The 19,578-nt window shown below is 38.9% G+C and overlaps 1 protein-coding gene across 12 annotated transcripts in view; it reads left to right on the forward strand.

Moving 5' to 3' along the window:
- Positions 1 to 18,231, forward strand: part of ARL15 (ADP ribosylation factor like GTPase 15) — a 1,022,750-nt gene extending 1,004,519 nt beyond the window's left edge. For 9 of the 12 annotated variants that reach the window (XM_029577344.1, XM_029577381.1, XM_029577430.1 and 6 more), the window contains 2 exons: positions 1,185 to 1,268; positions 15,434 to 18,231. In XM_029577344.1, the coding sequence (XP_029433204.1) occupies positions 1,185 to 1,268; positions 15,434 to 15,586 (237 nt within the window). In that variant the 3' untranslated portion in view covers positions 15,587 to 18,231. The remainder of the gene's footprint in view (positions 1 to 1,184; positions 1,269 to 15,433) is intronic. The other 3 variants (XM_029577362.1, XM_029577400.1, XM_029577444.1) reach the window with 2 other exon arrangements.
- Positions 18,232 to 19,578: the final 1,347 nt, after the last annotated feature.

Here is a 19,578-nt window from a genome sequence, read left to right on the forward strand (position 1 = left end):
TTTTGTTTTTAATAATTCAGCAAGATCTGCATCAACAGATTGTGTCTATGACTTAGACCCTTAGTCCATAGCCATATGAAACATAAGAACTACTATATAGCAATGCACGCTTGGTTAAGACACAAATTGACAATATTAATTAATTTCAGCATTAGTGCTTTCACACTGTCTAGCCCTGGCTATTGCCCTGCTGGTGCTATCGCACTCTGGGTGATACACAGTGCAATATATACATGCATCAGAAGTTTCTGAAGGGCACAGTAAGCATTGTAACTCATAATGTTTTCCACTTGAAAAATACCTTTTGCAAAACTGAAGAAGTCACAAGTTTCTGCTTTCTTGTATCTTGTTTATAGCTTTCTAGGTTTCCAATGTACTGTTAAATTACATTACAAAATGCATTGGCTTTAAACATACAGAGGGCCATATTCAGCTACCGCACAGCTCTGCTAGTTAGCCAGTTATACTTAACCGGCTAACTAATGAGGTATATTCAGTGGTGCTGCTGAATATACCTGGCAATCTTAAAGGTAGCCAGATATGCTTAAGAACAGTCCTTTGACCTGACCAGAGTTGGACAGATAAATAACTGGCTACCTCTGAATATTGAGTTAGCCAGTTAATTTATCTGGCCAACTTGACTTCCCTGATTTGCCTATTCCCCACTGCTGTCTTGGCCGGCTAAGCGGCACCCGCTGACCATAGCTGGATACTAAGGGCTGTTTTGAATATTTGGCTCATAGTAATTTACATTTACCTATGAATTAATTAGTTAAGCTTATAAGTTTTGCTTTATCTTACTAAAATCTTTCCAGCCTAGTGAATGTCTTTATTTTTTTCATAATAGATATAAAACCATAGTTTAGTGAAAAGTAAATCCTAGTAATTTATATATGAAAGGTCCCTTACATTTTACTAGTTATTTTTAAGTACTTAACTCTATTGGAAGCACCCTGGGTAAGTAAGACCATACAATGCAAACTTCCCAATTGAGCAGACATCAATGAGTTACCAGTAGGCGGTGTGTGCCAGTCATTAGTAGCTTAGAAGTCTGAAAGTTTCAAGTTACTGAGCCATATTTGTCAGCTTAACACCAGCAGGTTTCTTTCTCAAGTGACCAAACTAAAAGCTTGTTTTGTATAACGATGTTGTACAGCTTCCACTTCCTTTCTTTCCATATTTAGCCGGCAAAAGCTGCAGTTGCTAGAATCCAGACTGAAGTAACATTGACTTCATATTCTGTCTTCTCTCACTTCTATGATATGCAGGTAATCCATCTGCTGTTATTTCAGAAGTGGCTTTACTGAGCTAATGATTTTGTTTTCAGCCCCAGAATAAATGAAATATATAAACCCAATGTGTAGACTTATGATAATCTTGTAATTCTCTGTCGTTTCTTCTTTATAGATTTTGACTAATTTTACATCTAACTTACACTATAATACTGCTATTACAAGTGTCATCCATTGGGCTCTTAACAATCTATTTTGACAGACTGCAGAAAAGATATATCTACAAGATTGTGTGACTGTAAAGTACTTATCCCAATTTACATTTACTATTTGTATTTATTTATTCTACTTACATCCTACAATTCTTCATATATCATTATGGATTACAATCCAGTAGTGTGTCTCTAGAATTTCTGGTCACATGACTGTGTTGTAAGAATCATGTTTATATTGGCTTACATAGATATCACAGTCCTCTAATTTTTAATTGTTACCTTGTAAAGAATAGTTTTTCATTTCTCTTCAACATGTTCCAGCCAGCATCATACAGCATGTTTAGGCATCAGAGTATTTCTTGCATATTTGTGGCTCTTTTGGTAAACGTGTGGAAAGCTAATATTTCTTATGAAAATATTCTTAGACAAAAGAATGTGTAACCTAAACTTCATTTGGGCAACAGATATCTACTGGTATGTTAACAATAGCAATATTAGCTTATAATTATAATTTGATATCCACATAGAGTAAAGCTATGTTTAAAATGGCAAGGAGTTATAAAAGAGCATTTTTTGGATAGCCAGATTTCCAACAAGAAAAGGATTGAATCTTGAAAGCTCATTTAAAGTACAAGACATATCCATTATTCTTAAAATATAAACTTGTGCATTTCCTGGAGGGGGGGGGAGGGGTTTCATCTCTTATTCCTCGGTCTCCTTTTTCACTTTCTGCAAAATATTTATACAGTTTCTTATATTTTTATAATTGTGCCTCTTTAAACATTTCTCCATTTATTTCATTTGTTTGTGGTGTATTACTTCCAGAATCGCCAATGAGCAAAAGGTGGTGAAAATCAATACTGTGACTATCTTAGCATACTTGGGACAAATACGGAGGGCAATGATAAAAACAGGGAAGAAAGGCTGGGTAAAATCATAGGGAAGTGGGAGCCTGGGTGCTGTTTAACTCTTGGAGCAGGTATGTTCACATCCCAGAGGACTAAAGAGGGAAGACAATAAAACTGGCTTGAATAAGGAGTGATACCCTGCAGCCGGTTAAGCTTATACGACTGACAACTGGGATGTATCCTTAGCTGGAGCTGTGTAAACAGGAACAGCCAGGCAGACTGAGTGGGCTAGTTGGTAATTGCTAGTAATATATTTCTAAGTGATTTTGTAAATCACTTTGAGTAGCCATAAAAGAAGCGATTCACAAATATAGATAAATACGTGTGCTCTCATCTACTATGTATGTTACTATATTCATAAAGCAACCTACCAAAATATCACTGCAGCAGCTGCCTTACCCTGGCCAACAAGACCTGCGCCATGCTGGCAACAGATGATGCACTGGCAGGGTTCCCAACCCCTGCCAGCGAAATAAGGCCCCGCGTGGCAGCACTCTCTGATGTGCTGGTGGGTTTCCCAACCTCTGGGGCTGATGCAATAATCTTCGCGGAAAGCAGGCACTTTTCAGCGCCTGCTTTCTTAATGCACGCATGGGGCCCGCAAGGGGGGCACCGTGCAATATGTAAATTAGGGGGTCGCGCTAGGAAGGAGGTGCTAGGGTCGCTTGCGCGACCTTAGAGCCTCCTTGCTAATGCGAACCTCCGCAGCTGCCGGTTATGAAGACCGACGCCGGTAAACTCGGCCTCTGTTTTCATAACCTGCCTGTCTGCCAGTAATGAAAACAGATGCTGAGTTTACCGGTCGATCTTCGTAACTCTGCAGTCTGCCGAGTTATTTTCAATGCGCTCAGCTATTAATGCCTGCTCCAGGCAGGCGTTAATATCTGAGCAATAAATGTGCGTCTGTGAGTAGGAGTGACAGGGTGAGTGACAGGGAAGACAAATAAGTGAGAGGGTGATTGAGAGCAAAGGGAAGGAGTGGGTGGAGGTGAGTGGCTGAGGGAAGGATGAGTAACTGGGAGCAGAGGGTGAGTGACAGAGGGAAGAGAAGGAATGAGTGAAGGTGTGTGACAGAGGAAAGAAGGGGAAGAATGAGGTAAGAGGGAGGGAATGGAGGTGACTGGAAGGGGAGGGGTGATTGGGAGTATGGATGTGGGTGACAAAGGGAAGGGAAGAGAAGAGAGTGAGGATGGATGAAGAGGTCAGTGACTGGGAGGTAAGGGATGGACGGGATGTGTGATAGAAAAGGAAGGAGATGAGAATGTGGGACAGGAAGAGGTTGGGGGAGGCAAGGGGAGTGACTGGGAGAGGGAGGTGAGTGGAAGGGAATGAGGGGTGAGTGAGAGGAAAGGGAGGCTAGTAGGAAGGGAAGGGGTGAATAACAAAGATTAGTGAGAGAAGGAAAGGGACTGAGAAGAGAGGCTAAAAATGTGTATGTGTGTGTTTGTGTGTATGAATTAACTTGTGTATATATGAGAAAGAGAAGAGAATGTTTGTGTTCCCTCTTCCCCTGTCACTCCACCTCCCCTCCTTTAATCCACAACATTCTCAGAGTGACTGAAATCAAAGGTTTCCCAGGAATGGAGAGTGGGAAATGTTTTATCCATATTAGTTTTTATTATTGAGTGTTTTTTGATACATTTGATGTTTTGAAATAATTAATTGATTTTTGGGAAAATGTAAAGCTTTGGGGGGTTTTTAAATTCTTAATTATTAGATGTTCTGTTTGTCATCTGTTTTGAAATATTCTTTGAATTTTTATGATTTACTATTTATGATTGATTTTGTTTGTTATGAGGAATGGTGATATTTCTGTTTTTGCATTATGGTACTGCATATGAGTCTAGCTTGTAGTGTTTTCCAGTTCAGCTTTTGACTGCATCTTTCTTTGTATACTTTATGCATGTCCAGATTTAGACATAGACATCAAAGGTACATGCCTTAGGCTCCAAATTCTGAAGATGCCCGAAAATTGGGACTCCCTTCATTGTTCTCTGATTTCTAGGGAAAAAAATTCCTCTACTTTGAGATCTCTGCCAATGGGTGCCGTAATTTTAAATCCAGGCCTGACTTTATGGTCTTTTTATTTTTATTTGGTGAGGGTCTATCTGTGTTCTGCATTTCTGAATGAGATGAGGCATTCTGCTAGTGTTTCATTTCTGTGTAGATATCTATAGCAGCCTGGCTTGTTCTGCTTACCTAAAACGAGCTGTATTGCTGTTTTAAGGCCTGGTGTAATATTTACAGTGTTGCCTTTTCTTAGGTAGGATTGTTACTGTTTTGAGTGCTGGCAGTTAGTGCTCTTTTGGTATGGGAGGTTTACTATATTTTAATTCCATTTACTTATGGCTGTCTGAGGGCCTAGCCTTCACCCAGCATGCTTTAAAATAGACCTAATATCATATGGGCTCCAAGTGTTTTTCTGCAGGGTTTTATGGATGGCCACAGCAGTACATGTAAATGAAATATACGTGTTATTGCAAGTGATAATTTTATCTCAGAAGACTGTACTTTGAATGTTCCTTTTTTTGTAAAATCTTTTTTGGCTTGGGGAATTGGTTAATAAGAAATTTTAAATTAATGCATAATTTTTAGTTGTGTGTATGGAGGGCAGCACAGGGTTGCAAGGTTTGTCTAGGGAACCTAATACCCTTGCACTGGCCCTGAGAGAGTGTGCCACCACAGGCTCCCAGCACTCCCCCAAATCCCAAGGGGCAGATGCTGGGGAACTGTGGGAGGCAAGTGGTTGGATTCTCAGGAGTGTAGTAGGATTGCCAGCTCCATAGATATATTATCACTGATAACTCTGTGTGCCACTCCTCTGGGAATCCTGACCCTGCCTTCCTAGTATATCAGATTGCTGAAAGGGTCAGATTCAAAGGGGACCCCCTTCTCTGGCCCCCTCCAGTAAATTGGGGGTGGTGGGGCACTGTCTCATCCCTCGCCTCAGGTAGCAAATTGTCTTGAGCCACCCCCTGTGCTTACAGGACTGTGAGCACATGGTAGCTTACAGTCACTGTATGCACAGCATAGTCACTGACAACAGCTGTTGCAGTGATGCCCAGAGGGGCAAAATGGAGTAAATCAAGCAGGAGGGAGAAAAATGGGACAGCAGTGGAGGCCCATGGAGAGAGGAGTGACAGCAGTGCTGTGCATTTTCTTCCTGTTTCAGGTAATGTTTAGAGATTTACAGAGTCAATGTAGAATTTAAAATTTAACTTTATTTAAGCTTGTGAACAGACTTGGTATATAATTAGGAACAATAGAAATGGCAGAAAAGGACCAAATGGTCCGTTCAGTCTACCCAGCAAGCTTCTTATGGTAGTATCTGCCGTTCTATGCAGGTTACCCCCATGTTTCTCAGAAGGGTAGCAACTGCTGCTCCTTGCACTTAATCCCAAACCTTATGATAACCCATAAACAATTTACTGTTAGCAGTATTCTTGTTGGGTAATGAGCCTTCTTGAAAATTAGACAGTGTTGACGTGTTTTGCTTATGGACTTGGCCTTAGAAGCAGTCTTGTGCTTTTTCACATATGTCTGCATATCAGTACCTCAGACCATAAAAGTCAGGGCCCTGGTTGGTTGTCTTCTGAATCCAATTCTTCTTCCAACCCCCAACCAAACCAGAAAGCGATATAGTTGCATTAAAAGCATCAAAGCTTTTTGGTTAAAGGTAGTAATCCCTTGCCTTCTGTTAAGAATATTAATTGCTGCTTCATGCAGGTTACCCATATGCTTATCAGTTGCCCAAACCATAAACATTGGGGCCCTCATTGGTTATCTGAATCCAACTCCCCTTTTCCCTCTGTCATTAAAGTGGAACAATGTTGCAGTTGCATCAATAGTATCAAGGCTTATTGATTAAGCAATAAGCCTTGATACCAGCAAGTTAACCCCATGCACCCTTTTCTTCATTTCCGTCCTCTGGTCTTTAGGGATCCAAAGTGTTTATCCGATTCCTCTTTGAATTCTTCGATTGTTTTCATCTTCACCACCTCCTCCAGAAATGCATTCCAGAGAGCCACCACCTTCTCTGTGTTGGTTCTGAGTCATCCCCCCTGGAGTTTCATTTCATGCCCCCTAGTTCTACTGATTTCTATTCAACATAAAAGGTTTGAAGTTTCTGCATCATTAAAACTTTTCAGCTATCTAAAGGTCTGTATCATATCTTCCCTGTACCTCCTTTCTTCCAGGGTATACATATTTGATCCTTCAGCCTCTCCTCATAAGTCTGCTGCTACTTACCCCACACCAGTTTGGTCGCCCTTCTCTGGTCCACCTCTATCCTGTCTCTATCCTTTTTGAGGTATGGACTCCAGAACTGAACACAGTACTCCAGGTTAGGCCTTACCAAGGACCTGTAAAAGGTCAATATCACCTCCTTTTTCTTATTGGTTATTCCTTTCTCTATGCAGACCAGCATTTCTCTGGCTTTAGCTATCACCTTGTCACATTGCTTTGCCAGCTCCAGATCACCAGACACTATCACACCAAGATCCCTCTCTTTGTCCATGCACATCAGTCTTTTACCCTCATCACATACAGCTCTTTTGGATTACCCCATCCCAGATGCATGACTCTGCACCTCTTAGCACTGAATCCCAGCTGCCAAATCTTCGATCACTCTTCAAGCTTTCTTAAATCACTTTTCATTCTCTCTACTCCTTCAGGCATGTCTACTCTGTTGCAGATCTTAGTATCATCTGCATATAGACAAGCTTTACCTTCTATCCCTTCCGCAATGTCACTTTTAAGGATATTGAACAGAGCCAGTCCCAATACTGCTCATTGTGGCATGCCACTTAACACAGTTTTATCTTCAGAGTAGGTTCCATTTACCATTAAATGCTGATTCCTGTCAGTCAACCAATTTTTAATCTACTCCACCACCTTGGTGCCGACTCCCAAGTCTCTCTTTTATTCACAAGCCTCCTATACGGGACCGATCAAAAGATTTGCTGAAATCCAAATAAATCACATCGAATGCTCTTCCGTGACCCAATTCTAAGAAAATAAGAAATTGCCATGCTGGGTCAGACCAAGGGTCCATCAAGCCCAGCATCCTGTTTCCAACAGAGGCCAAACCAGGTCACAAGAACCTGGCAAGTACCCAAACACCAAGAAGATCCCATGCTACTGATGCAATTAATAGCAGTGGCTATTCCCTAAGTAAACTTGATTAATAGCAGTTAATGGACTTCTCCTGCAAGAACTTATCCAAACCTTTTTTGAACCCAGCTACACTAACTGCACTAACCACATCCTCTGACAACAAATTCCAGAGCTTAATTGTGCGTTGAGTGAAAAAGAAATTTCTCCGATTAGTCTTTTTTTTGTTTTATATCTTTTTTATTGATCTTTGTACATATTGAAATTACAATAATCAATCTGTACGGTGAACAGTATGGCTACAACAAGGAATACAATATGTCAAAACGCAATAACATTGCATAAACGGTAAACAGCCCTACCTTTGTTAAAGTGCCAATACATAACAGATTAATCCTAGTTAGCTATTTGTAAGCAATGGCAAAGCATTTTATGTATATATAACATCTTGACGTACCTATACTCAAAACTCTTAGTGTAAATCGTTTAAATTGTTCAAATAATTTAGTATTTTATCCCCTTAGTACCATCCCCCCAACCCCTATGCCCCCTTATCCCCCCCTCCCTTGCTAGTTCTCATTCTCCTTTTTGAGATTATGCTGATCCTACTCCCTTATTTAGGACCCTAGTCCGTCAAATGAATGCTAATAGATGTATATAGTGGTTTACTTCTCCTTCACATAGACTGTTACAGTAAGGGAACTAGCCAGTTAGGAGTGATCATTACAAGTTAGTAAGTCTGATTAGTCTTAAATGTGCTACTTGCTAATTTCATGGAATGCCCCCTGGTCCTTCTATTATCTGAAAGTGTAAATAACCGATTCACATCTACTCATTCAAGACCTCTCATGATCTTAAAGACCTCTATCATATCCCCCCTCAGCTGTCTCTTCTCCAAGCTAAACAGCCCCAGCTTCTTCAGCCTTTCCTCATAGGGGAGCTGTTCCATTCCCTTTATCATTTTGGTTGCCCTGCTCTGTACTTTCTCCATCGCAACTATATCTTTGAGATGTGGTGACCAGAATTGTACACAGTATTCAAGGTGCGGTCTCAGCATGGAGTGATACAGAGGCATTATGACATTTTCCGTTTTATTAACCATTCCCTTCCTAATAATTCCTAACATTCTGTTTGCTTTTTTTGACTGCTGCAGCACACTGAGCCAACGATTTCGAAGTATTATCCACTATGATACCTAGATCTTTTTCCTGGGTGGTAGCTCCTAATATGGAACCTAACATCATGTAACTGCAGCAAGGGTTATTTTTCCCTATATATGCAACACCTTGCACTTGTCCACATTAATCTAGTCACCTAATAAAAAAAAGAATCAATCAGATATGTCTGACAGGACTTTACTCTGGTGAATCCATGCTACCTTGGATCCAGCAACTTACTTTATTGTATATAGTTCACTATGCTTTCTTTCAGCAGAGTCTCCTTTCATTTTCCCACCATCAAGGTAAGGCTAACCGGCCTGTAGTTTCCAGCAGGCTCTCTGCTACCTTTCTTGTGAAACAGGACCACAAGCGCTCTTCTCCAATCTTGCGGCACCACTTCTATTTGCAGGGATCTATTGAACAGGTCTTTCAGCGGATCCGCCAGGACATCTCTAAGCTCCTGTAGTATTCTGGGATGTATCTCATCTGGCCTCATGGCCTTGTCCACTTTCAGTTTTCATAGCTGTTCTTATACATTCTCTTCTGTAAAAAGAGTAGCGTCTACCCCCTTCCCATCTACAGTCTTGTCAACCAGCAAAGGGCCTTCTCCAGGGTCTTCTTTAGTGAACACAGAACTGAAGTATTTGTTTAATATTTCTTTGTCTGTCTCTAAACCTTGCTTCTTGTCGCCTTTCAATTTTACTATACCACTTTGGGCCTTTCTTCTTTCTCTGATATATCTGAAAAATGTTTTTTCACCTGTGTTTACCTCTTTGACAATCCTTTCTTCCTCTTGAACTTTTGATTTCCTGATTTTTTTTTTGTTTCCCTTAGTTTCACCAGGTATTCTTCCCTTATACTTCCCTTGATCTTTTTGCCTTTATTTTATGCCTTTTTATTCTAGACATCGCATCCCCCTTTACTGCTTTTGTAAATATTGTTGTATTGATATGGTTTAGTTCAGAATTCCTCTGCCATTGACTCCTCTTATTCCCAGTTTGAGTATCCCTGTTTTAATGTAACTTTCGTTTATTCTTGGTTATGTTAATGTTATTTCCCTATGTTCCATGTAAACCCATATGATATGATCTGTATCATGAATGTCGGTATATAAAAGCACTAAATAAATAAATAAAATAAATATTTAGATTTTTATATTCCACTTTTTAGCACTTCAAAGCGGATTATATTCAGGTACTACAGGTATTTCCCTATCCCCAGGGGGCTTTCTTTGAGAACCAAATCAGTTTCTTTTTCATTTGTTTACTTTTCTAATATAGACTTGTTGCCTTTGTAATAGCTCCTTTTAATTTGGCTCACTATTGTTCCACCTCACCCATTTTCTCCCAGTCTTCTAATTCTTCCTCCAGGTACATCCCCATTTTGTCAGTGTTTTTGAAATTCAGAACTTGAGTGATCGTGTAACTTCTCTGTATCTTATTTGTGATATCAAACCATACTATCTGATGATCAGTGGTACTCAGGTGGGCATCTGTCCAGACATTAGAGATCTTATCCCCATTAGTGAGCTGATCTGTGTCTGCCACTCTGTCCAAGTCTCTGTGACTTCCTGATCTGTCTGTTCTGACTGCTGATCTGTCTCTCTCAGCCACTCTGTCAGAGTCTCTGCGACTTCCTGGTTCCTCTTTCAGTCCTACCTCTCTGCTATTATTGATTCTACCTTAGATACATATATTATATATTTCCTTCAACAGATTACAGACTACAACAAAATGTATTGGCAGAGTTTCCCACTGACTGAGCTACAGATATAAGCACAGAACCCAATTTCCCCTGATCTATTCAGTATCATAATCATCCAGATGTGCTAGTTGATGAACCAGTCTCCCACATCTTCTTTATGTGACTATTCTAGATGATACATCTAGTTCTGTCTCATCACTGACCTTGTGTTTTTTGGATACATTGATCTTGTACAAAATCAATGCTCTTCTATCTGGCTCTAATCCAAGATTGTCCTGTATGTTGTCCAAGTCTCACTGCCAACCCTCTTCAGTTTTGTGCTTGCATCTTAGGCTTACTCCACCTTCAGTAACAACGTTATAAGATCTATTCCCCAGTAGATCCACAATGGTAACTTTCTTCCATTCCTTCACATGTCGACTGACAAGTTATATCTAGAGTATCTCCTCTGCATTGCAGTGGCAAGTATTTGGCTCCTTTATTATAGTGTGACATTTGTTTGGTTTGTCATTTTATCATTTCCTGTTGAGTTCTTGCAACCTCTGGTCCCTGGGGTTGTAGCAAAAATTATTGTATCAGAAGCATCCCTTGGGAATTTGTCTTCCATGACTCTGGGACTTTGTAAGAGAGAAGGTGTTCATTTTGTTTCTTGATGCTATACTCCTTGCACGCCTGACATTTCTCCATGTATGCTTTTAGCTGAATATGTCTGGCCAGTAGATGCACTTGTAGGCTCACCACTTCTATTCCCAAGTGTAAGGTATGAATTTGGGTCATGATGTCGTGCTATAAAGCTGCTGGTATAATGATCCTGTCTGCCTTGCATAAAATGCCTTCCTGTGTGCTTAATTCATCTTTCCATTGGGCAATCTCCGGTAGGACTTGGGCCTTATGTTATGGCCATCCACCTAAGATAATTTGCTTAACCTCTTGGAGCACATCATCCTTTTATCACTTTGAAACAGCTTTTGAAGATGGAAAGATCTATTTATTTATTTTAATTTTCTCGCCTATCACATTTTCTAGACTGTTTCTAAAGTAATATTCATTATCCAACAATAAGCAATTAAAATTAAGGTCATAAGCATCATAAAAAGCAACACTGACAAATTACAGTCACACAATAAAACAGAAACAAAGTAAACAATCAACCTGCAATTAACATTCTTACTGCATTCCTGCTCATACTCATTTGCATAAAACAAATAGCATAAGCATGAAAAGCAGTGCAATGTCTAAACCAATCCATCAAGAGCAATAAAAACATAAATATACACAGTAATCAAAATTGGTACACCTCCTAACAACTACAGTCCAGTTGCATCTCCATCTTTTTATAAACCACTATTATCCTTAGAGGTTAAACACCTGCTTGAATAAAAAAAAGCCTTCTACTTCCCTAAATTTTTGTGAGAGACCTCATTCTTTAATTCTATAGGTACTGCATTCCATTGCACAGGTCCCTGAACATAAAACACATGTTCCCGTGTCCTGGCCGAAAAAAGGTTGAGAACCACTGCACTAAAGCAAGAACTAATTAACCTGCAGAACAATATCATTACACCACTGGAAACATGCACTGATTCTGAATTTGGATAGTCGTGGTGCACCTGTGGATCTAGTTCCACGTTCATTCTATCTTTAAAACATTCAGTGCCCTGGAATACATCTCTATATGCTGATACAGTGGGAGGCAAGGCCTTTACTGGCTGATCCTGTTTGTCAGTAATCAGGAGAATGTTGTGGTGTGTACTCTTAATTCCATAGCCTGTACAGCCCAGCTACACAGCAGTGAGTGGATGTCTACTCTGTGAATCACCATAAATTCCAGCCGGAATTCCACGGGTTCTTTATAGACAGGCAGCATTTCCCATGGGGCCTCACAGTTGTCTTGTTATACATTATCAAAACCTTCTGACATTTTTGTAGGGTGATGCTGTAACTCAAAGGGTTCATTAGAATGACATTGCAGGTGGCAACACAATCCACCTGGAAATTTATCAGTCTGCATTCTAGCATCCTTGTAACAAATATGGCAGAACTGTTATCTCCCTTCTGTACTGAGAGTATTTCTTGATGTTGAAGATTTAGAAATTGTACTCATACAATTTCCTCCTCTTCTGTGGCAACCTTTCTCCTTACAGCGTGTACTTTGTGCTCTTTAGGAAGGTTGCTACGGCACTGATTTGAAATGATTCTTCTTTCCTCAATGCTTGCTCTCTCTCTTCCTTAGGCATGGCATTTTTCCTTTCTCCGATCATGTGGCTTCCACAGTACCTGCACTGACTTGTATTGGTTGCCTTTGCTGATGGCCTGCCCCATTCCAGATTCCTGAAGGTTTTCCTGGTAACTTTATGAAGCTGTTTTGCACCCGTATCTATAGAAAGAGTTTTGATCTGGCATTTAGACGGTTCTGCTGCCCTTGCAATTTGGTAGCATTTATCTCCACAAGGCAAACTCCAATGTGCACATATAATCCTATCCCAAATTAAGGAGTCTCTTATATCTCCAAAATTACATGTGGTTGCCAGAACCTTTAGTACTGTAACATAGATATATATAACGTCCCCTTCCTCTTGGTTATGAGTGAAAAACTCTCCTTTTTCAGATGATCACAGTTACCAAATCCAAAAGCTGCTTTAGTGTTGCACTGATTTCCCTGCCTCTGTTGCCCACTCTGTAATAAAATGGCTTTACCTTAATGTTCTTCTCTTTGTTTGTTATGGTTAGGTATGTTCAGTTCTGGAGGCTGCATCTCAAGAAGGACAGAGATAGGCTGGAGGCAACACAGAGCAAGGCAACCAAAATGGTGTGATATCTGCATCAAAAGAAATATGAGATCTGAATTCAGAACCCTAAGGAGAGGAAAGACAGGGGAAATGTAATACAGACATTTACATATCTGAAAGATGTTAACACAGAAATAAACCTTTTGCAATGGAAAGGAAGCTATGGAATCAGGGGTTTCATCTTGAAGCTACAAGGAGGGTAGATTCAGGAACAACATTAGAAAATATTTTTTTATGGAAACAGTGAGTAGATGCATGGAATACCATCTTAGACAAAGACAGTAGCAGAATTATAAAATTATAAAAAGCATGGGATAAATACAGTGGATACCTTATAGGCAAGAAGATGGAAACGAAACACTGGGTAACCTGCATGGAGCAGCGATTCAAACTAAAACCGCATTGAAATGATTGCGTTGTGCTTCCAGAAAAAAAAAAAAAGAGAGAGAGAGACAGGGTTAGCTGCATGGAGTAATAGAAGGTATGGGGTAACCTATATGGAGCAGCTGGTACAGCCCTAAAAATCTTGTTGGACGATTGGATTAGCCATTTTGATCTTTTTCTACTGTCAGAGTATAAATTCCTGTTTCAGTTGTTACTAATTCTGTGTCAGGCTCTTAATACTGAAATCTAATTGACCTGGAGGCTTTACAACCTCCATGCAGTTCCTAAGGTGCTGAAATCTTCTCTCCTTTAAGGCTTTCTCAGACTTTCGCTGCCACTGTGTTTCAAGTAATGTTGTTTAGGAAGCTACGGAGACACTGAATTATTGAAAATGTAACTTTATTTCAGTTTGTGAACAGACCTGATGTGACTGCTGATTTCTCTCTCTCTTTGCCGCCCTGTTCAAGCCTGTATGACTCTCGTCTCCCTCTGCCTCCTCATCGTGGTTCCTCTTACAGTCCTGCCTCTTGCTGTTACTGATTCCACCTCAATTACTCTTTTCATTGTTACTCTTCCCACCCCCTGCAATTTGTTGCTTGTGTTATCTAATGGCTTGCACAGAGCATACTATGACAGCTTACAACCCAGATAGAAGACAGTTCTCCTTGAAAATGTGGTTCCATAGTTAAACACACTGAACAATTATTGTTATAGTGATGGAGAATAGTTGAATATATGTAGCACTGATGCTCAGAAATCTGGAAATTTTGAAGTGGTTTATATCACACCCTGTACTTATATTTCAGTTGTTTTGTCTACTGTCAGTAAATTAAAACATTTTTATATTATCCTTCATAATAATTATTTATGTATTTATTTATTTTACTGCGTTAACAAGACTGCCCATGGCAGTGTACAAAGTTGACATGAATACATAGTAAAAATATAAAAATGCAATACAGCATTAGTATAGTATTGTATCTTTTTTTTTTTTGTCAAAAACAGATTTAGTTCATGTATAATCCCATAACAAACAGCAAGACTACATTAAACACAAATTGGGAGTTTTTTTCTTTTTTTTTTCTTTTTTTTTTTACCTTCTTCTTGTTCTCCCCAGCTGGGTTTGCCTCTTCCTCTTTGCCAGAGGGCATGTCGAGGCCACTTCGGGTATCTTTGCCAACCAAGGGCTGGAGAGTCTTTCATCCATGCAGACCCTCATCACTGTTCATTAGCCACCAGAGGCGGCCATCTTCCTTCTTACATCCCAGTACCTGAGCACACGATACACACAGACTCCAAGGCCTGACTGACCTCAGCAGATAGCTAAACCCAAATTTTTCATGCCGCAATGTTACAGCCTGATCCTTGGAGCTAGCCCACATATTTATATTTTAACAAGATTATATCCAACATGATTTTGCTGATGATATCTTTTGTCTAGGATGTTTTTTTTATCATTCTTTGTCTTGAATGCACAGAACTTGACTGCATTTTTAATAGTTTCACTTTTTCAGTTTTATCTGTTTCCTCTGGTGCAAAAACTGTAGGAGAGTTAATTAAATTCATGTATTGGTGGGTTTCCTTCCAAAAATGTGAAATAGCTGATCACAAATAAAGCAACAATGCCAATTTTAAGACTTGATTATTGCATATAAATTTCACCTAGATATTTGACTATTTACCTTAATATACTGTACCTTGCACCTTAAGAGCATGTAATATTTATATCAGACCTCATAATGTACCAACTGGTCATCTCTCTCCCCAGTAAACCGTCCTATAATTTGCATGAGAGCAGCAGTTATGGATTTTAATTTAAATATGGATTTTCTACACATTCTTCTCACCTGAAAATTCCTGCCCCCAAAACCTCACATATGCAGATGTGGCATGTTTCATTTCTCACATGCATATGTTCTTTCCTTCCAGATCAAAAAATATTTTGAACTTGAACCACTGGCACGTGGAAAGCGCTGGATTCTTCAGCCCAGTTCCCTGGATGATATGGAAGCAGTAAAAGACAGCTTCACAATGTTTATAAGTTTGTTGGAAGAAAAAGAGCTTGAGCCCATGAGAATGTGAAGAGGACAGGAGAGAACACCAGTTCTCAGAGCTTCATATTACTTCTGCGCAGGCTGCTAGCAGCTTGCTTATTCATTTTAATTCAAATGGTCAGATTTTGAAAAGAATGCTTTCCAAATCAAGTACATGATCATTTGCATTAAAGATAAGTTTACACTTCTGAAATAGGGAGTTGTCCTTTGTCTACCACTGATCAGATTCATTGTATATTGTTACTTTTCTGTATTGTTATTGAAATTTCTGATATGTGAAAGTGAAATTCTGAAAAACAACAAATTGTAGTTGATGCTTACAGGATTATCATGACTAAATATTTTGAGAACTAATGATTATTTGGTATGCTGTATTCTGTGCTGTTTCCTTCTCTTCCGGTAGATTATCTGGAAAACATGTCATTGAAAATGCTAGTGTACAGACTATTAAAGCTGTATTTCAGGAAAATGTGTTTAAGCAGCAGTGCATCTTTTTCCCATCAAAACTCACATTTGCTGCACGTAAGAAGGCAATCCTTACCGTAGTAAAGGAGAAGAATAACCAGCGTATTTTTTTATTTCCTAAAAAAGTCCCATTTCAGAAAGACATGTGTTCCTGTTAAATTTGTTTTGATTACAGAAATTGTTTGGTGGGCTTGCTGTTTTTCCTGTTTTTGTCATGTCCCAATGCACCAAGTGGGAGCCCCTTCAGAGATGCACCCAATTCATTCTCTGGGGCATAACAAAAATGATGGAGAATTGGGAATCTGCAGGATAACCAGCCATTGTCTTGGTTCCTAGTTAATGACGTAGCAGCAGCATTTGTTTCTAAAACAGGAGTGCTCTAGAAGAAAGCCCAGGCTGTTCTGTACCGTTATTCTAGGAAAGCTAATCTTCCTTCCCACAAGTTTGAGGTTTGCCAGAGATATGAAGCACTGCTGCTTTAAACAACAAGAAGTACAATGTTTAACATTTCCAAAGACACACAACCATGAATTTACTTAATATTTTAACCAAACATGTGCGGATCAGTATTGGTTAGTTTAGTTTGGTTGGGAAATTTTTAAATAACAAAAAATATTTTGCAGCTGAAAGTGATCACTGTACTGGAAGTACAGTTGATATATATATATATATATATGTGTGTGTGTGTGTGGTGAATGTGTATGCATACACATATATTTGAAAGTATTGGTTTATATGGTAAAATGCCAATTTTATAAAATGTAATTAAAAAGCAGCAAATGTACGTGTATTGAAAAATCACCTTTGCATGCATGCTGCATAAATAGCATGAGTTCTAATAATAACATTTTAACTGCAGGATCTTCTGAATCACACCGTAATAAAATTATGGTATATTATCAGTAGATTTTAGCAAAGCCTTTACCATCTTAATATTTAAACACTTTACATTTTTATAGAAGTTCATAACAAATCATAACAGATTTTTTTTAACTGAACTTTCCTTGAACTTTTAATAAGTACAAACTCCGAACAGCACACAATTTTTATGTGTATTGCAGATATCTCCAATGCTGTTTTTATTCCTGCTGGTTCCTCATATAGATGAAACAAATCTAATTATTAGGAATTATTTTCCATGCAAGTTCATTACATGTGGCATATTATCTCTTTTTTTTAAGATACTGTGGTTTAGTGTTGCTTAGCCATCTGTTAAATAACTTTCTTGGGTGTATTTTGTGTGTATGTATGTGCCTGCTTTGGGTTTCTTCTGAGACCTATGGCTGTCTGCAGTGTTACAGCAGTCAGAACAAAAACACTATCAATCAGTACCCAACAACAGCTGTTTTTGACAAGCTTCTGTCTGACGCCTAATGCTTTACAACTGTCAACAAGCTTCCTTGTTTGTCTATCAGTCCTAAGACTGTGTTTTCTCATATTGCTCTGTTTTTTGCTTACATTTCTAAATTTTGGAAAAGTGTTCTTTAGTATTCCTTGTTTGTATTTTTTAATGTCCTTTTCTTGCTATGTAACGTGCCACAGGTGTCTTAGGTTGCATATTTGAACGCTATATAAAAAGATCTCTTCTGTATTGTTTCAGTATCCTAGTGAATTGTATTTATAGAGGTTACAGATTTTTTTTTGTATCCTACTAGCTAATGCAGTTGCCTTTTATAATGGCAATTAATTTATATTACAAAACTTTATATCTTTAAAATATTTGAAAGAGTATTGGTTAATAGTTAACTAACATATTATGTTGACTTTATACCGATAACACAACACCAGTACTTAATAGCTGGCCAATTTATGTGCATAACTGCCAGACAAGAGGAGCTGTCTGTGATTATCTATGATTTCCACTAAGAGTGAAAATAAATGCTATGTAGAACAGTTGTGTCTGAGTTACTGTTTCAGTATTAGTGTAGCCAGTCCCGTTTGGGTGTTTTAGCCACATCCAGGGGTGCTATGGGTGCGGCTCCAAGTGGAGCTATATTCCTGGTTTCTTGGCATAGTCTGACACTACTACAGTCACAGGCTCACACTCTAGCTCAGTGATCACCACCAGCAGCAAGAGTATCTAGTATAGGAGCAAGGAAGCCAAAAGTATCACAATGTGTAAAAATAAAAACTCACCCCAGTGTCCATCCATACAGCCAAACCATAGGGAAAAAAAGAAAAAAAAAAACAAGCAAAGTCCAGAAGTGGTGTTCAAATTAATCAGTTTACTGTAACTCAAATAGCAGTATCCAAGACAAGATAGTTTTGATGATCTTTGATGTTTACAATCAATACAATAAAAACAGTGATTTCCTTATCCATTTTAGCTCTTCTCAACACTCATTTCCCTTGTACCCTCTTCCATAGCCAGAATACTCTCATCGTGTTGGGTAGGATAATTAGAGTGCAGCTGGTCAAGTTGGAAAAAATATCCCTAAGCACAAAATGTAGAAAAATACCAAAAATTCCAATACTTGGATGAAAACAAACTGTAATCCAAAAACCAAACAAAATATCCAGATGTCTCTAATCCAAGAGTCCAACCTCAGATGTCTTTAGTGCAAGAGTTCACTTGAAATTCCCTTCACCCTTTTTTCTTCCTTAGCTTAACCAAAAATATCTTTCTGGATTCAGTCCTTCAGGATACTGGGGGGTTGCCCTTCCATCCAGGCTGAACTTGTTGGCTTCAAAAATATCTTCTCTAGTTCCAAAATTCGAAAAAGGCCCCAACTGTAGACTCAACCCTCCAGGGATGAGAAATTAAAATCCTACAGCCAAACTCCAACTCCTTCTCCACAATCTCTTGCTTAAGATCCAGGGATGATCTATCTCCAGTAACCTTCCCATTAAAGAATGAGCATATGCCAAGGAACTACATACCGCTAGAATCCTTTCCCCCCAAAAGATGGGGCTAAAGTCATAGGAGAATCCAAAAATTTGCAAAAACCTTTCTACTACCCATTGCTGGAAAAATGTACATAGGAGTATCTCTAGTGACTGGCAAAGACCCATCACATTAGCATGTGTGTGGACTCATTTTCCTTTTGTGTATTTTCTTGTTTGTTAATATAAGCAGTCTTATCATTTTAGTGGTCTATTATCCAGTCTCAATTTATAGTACAAGCAAAAAATCTACAAAATGGCTGTGCTATGTGCATTTCCTGCTCAAGCTAGTCATTAGTGTTATTGCAGTAGATCTATTTAATCCCTGTCATGTGATGTGACTTGTGTAAACCATAATCAAGGTAATGAGGTATGCACTGTTGTACACTCTTGCTAACTTACTCATAGACATGTATAGGCATATCTGCAGAGATATTTGGCCACTGCTTTCCTGAATGATATTGAATAGTGAGTTTAATGCAAGGAGAGGAATTTATAAAAATATTCCCATTATTGCAATTATTCCATTACATATATGTAAGACTATTTGAAAAACTAGCTTATATTTAGATTCTAGAATCCGTTCAACACACATACATCAGTAATAGTGGTCAGCACATACTGATCATTAAGTAAGAGGCATGAGGTAGTGGTTGCTCCTCCTCCTGCCTG

The sequence above is a fragment of the Rhinatrema bivittatum genome, chromosome 1 (assembly GCF_901001135.1).
Source record: "Rhinatrema bivittatum chromosome 1, aRhiBiv1.1, whole genome shotgun sequence".
Lineage (NCBI taxonomy): Eukaryota > Metazoa > Chordata > Amphibia > Gymnophiona > Rhinatrematidae > Rhinatrema > Rhinatrema bivittatum.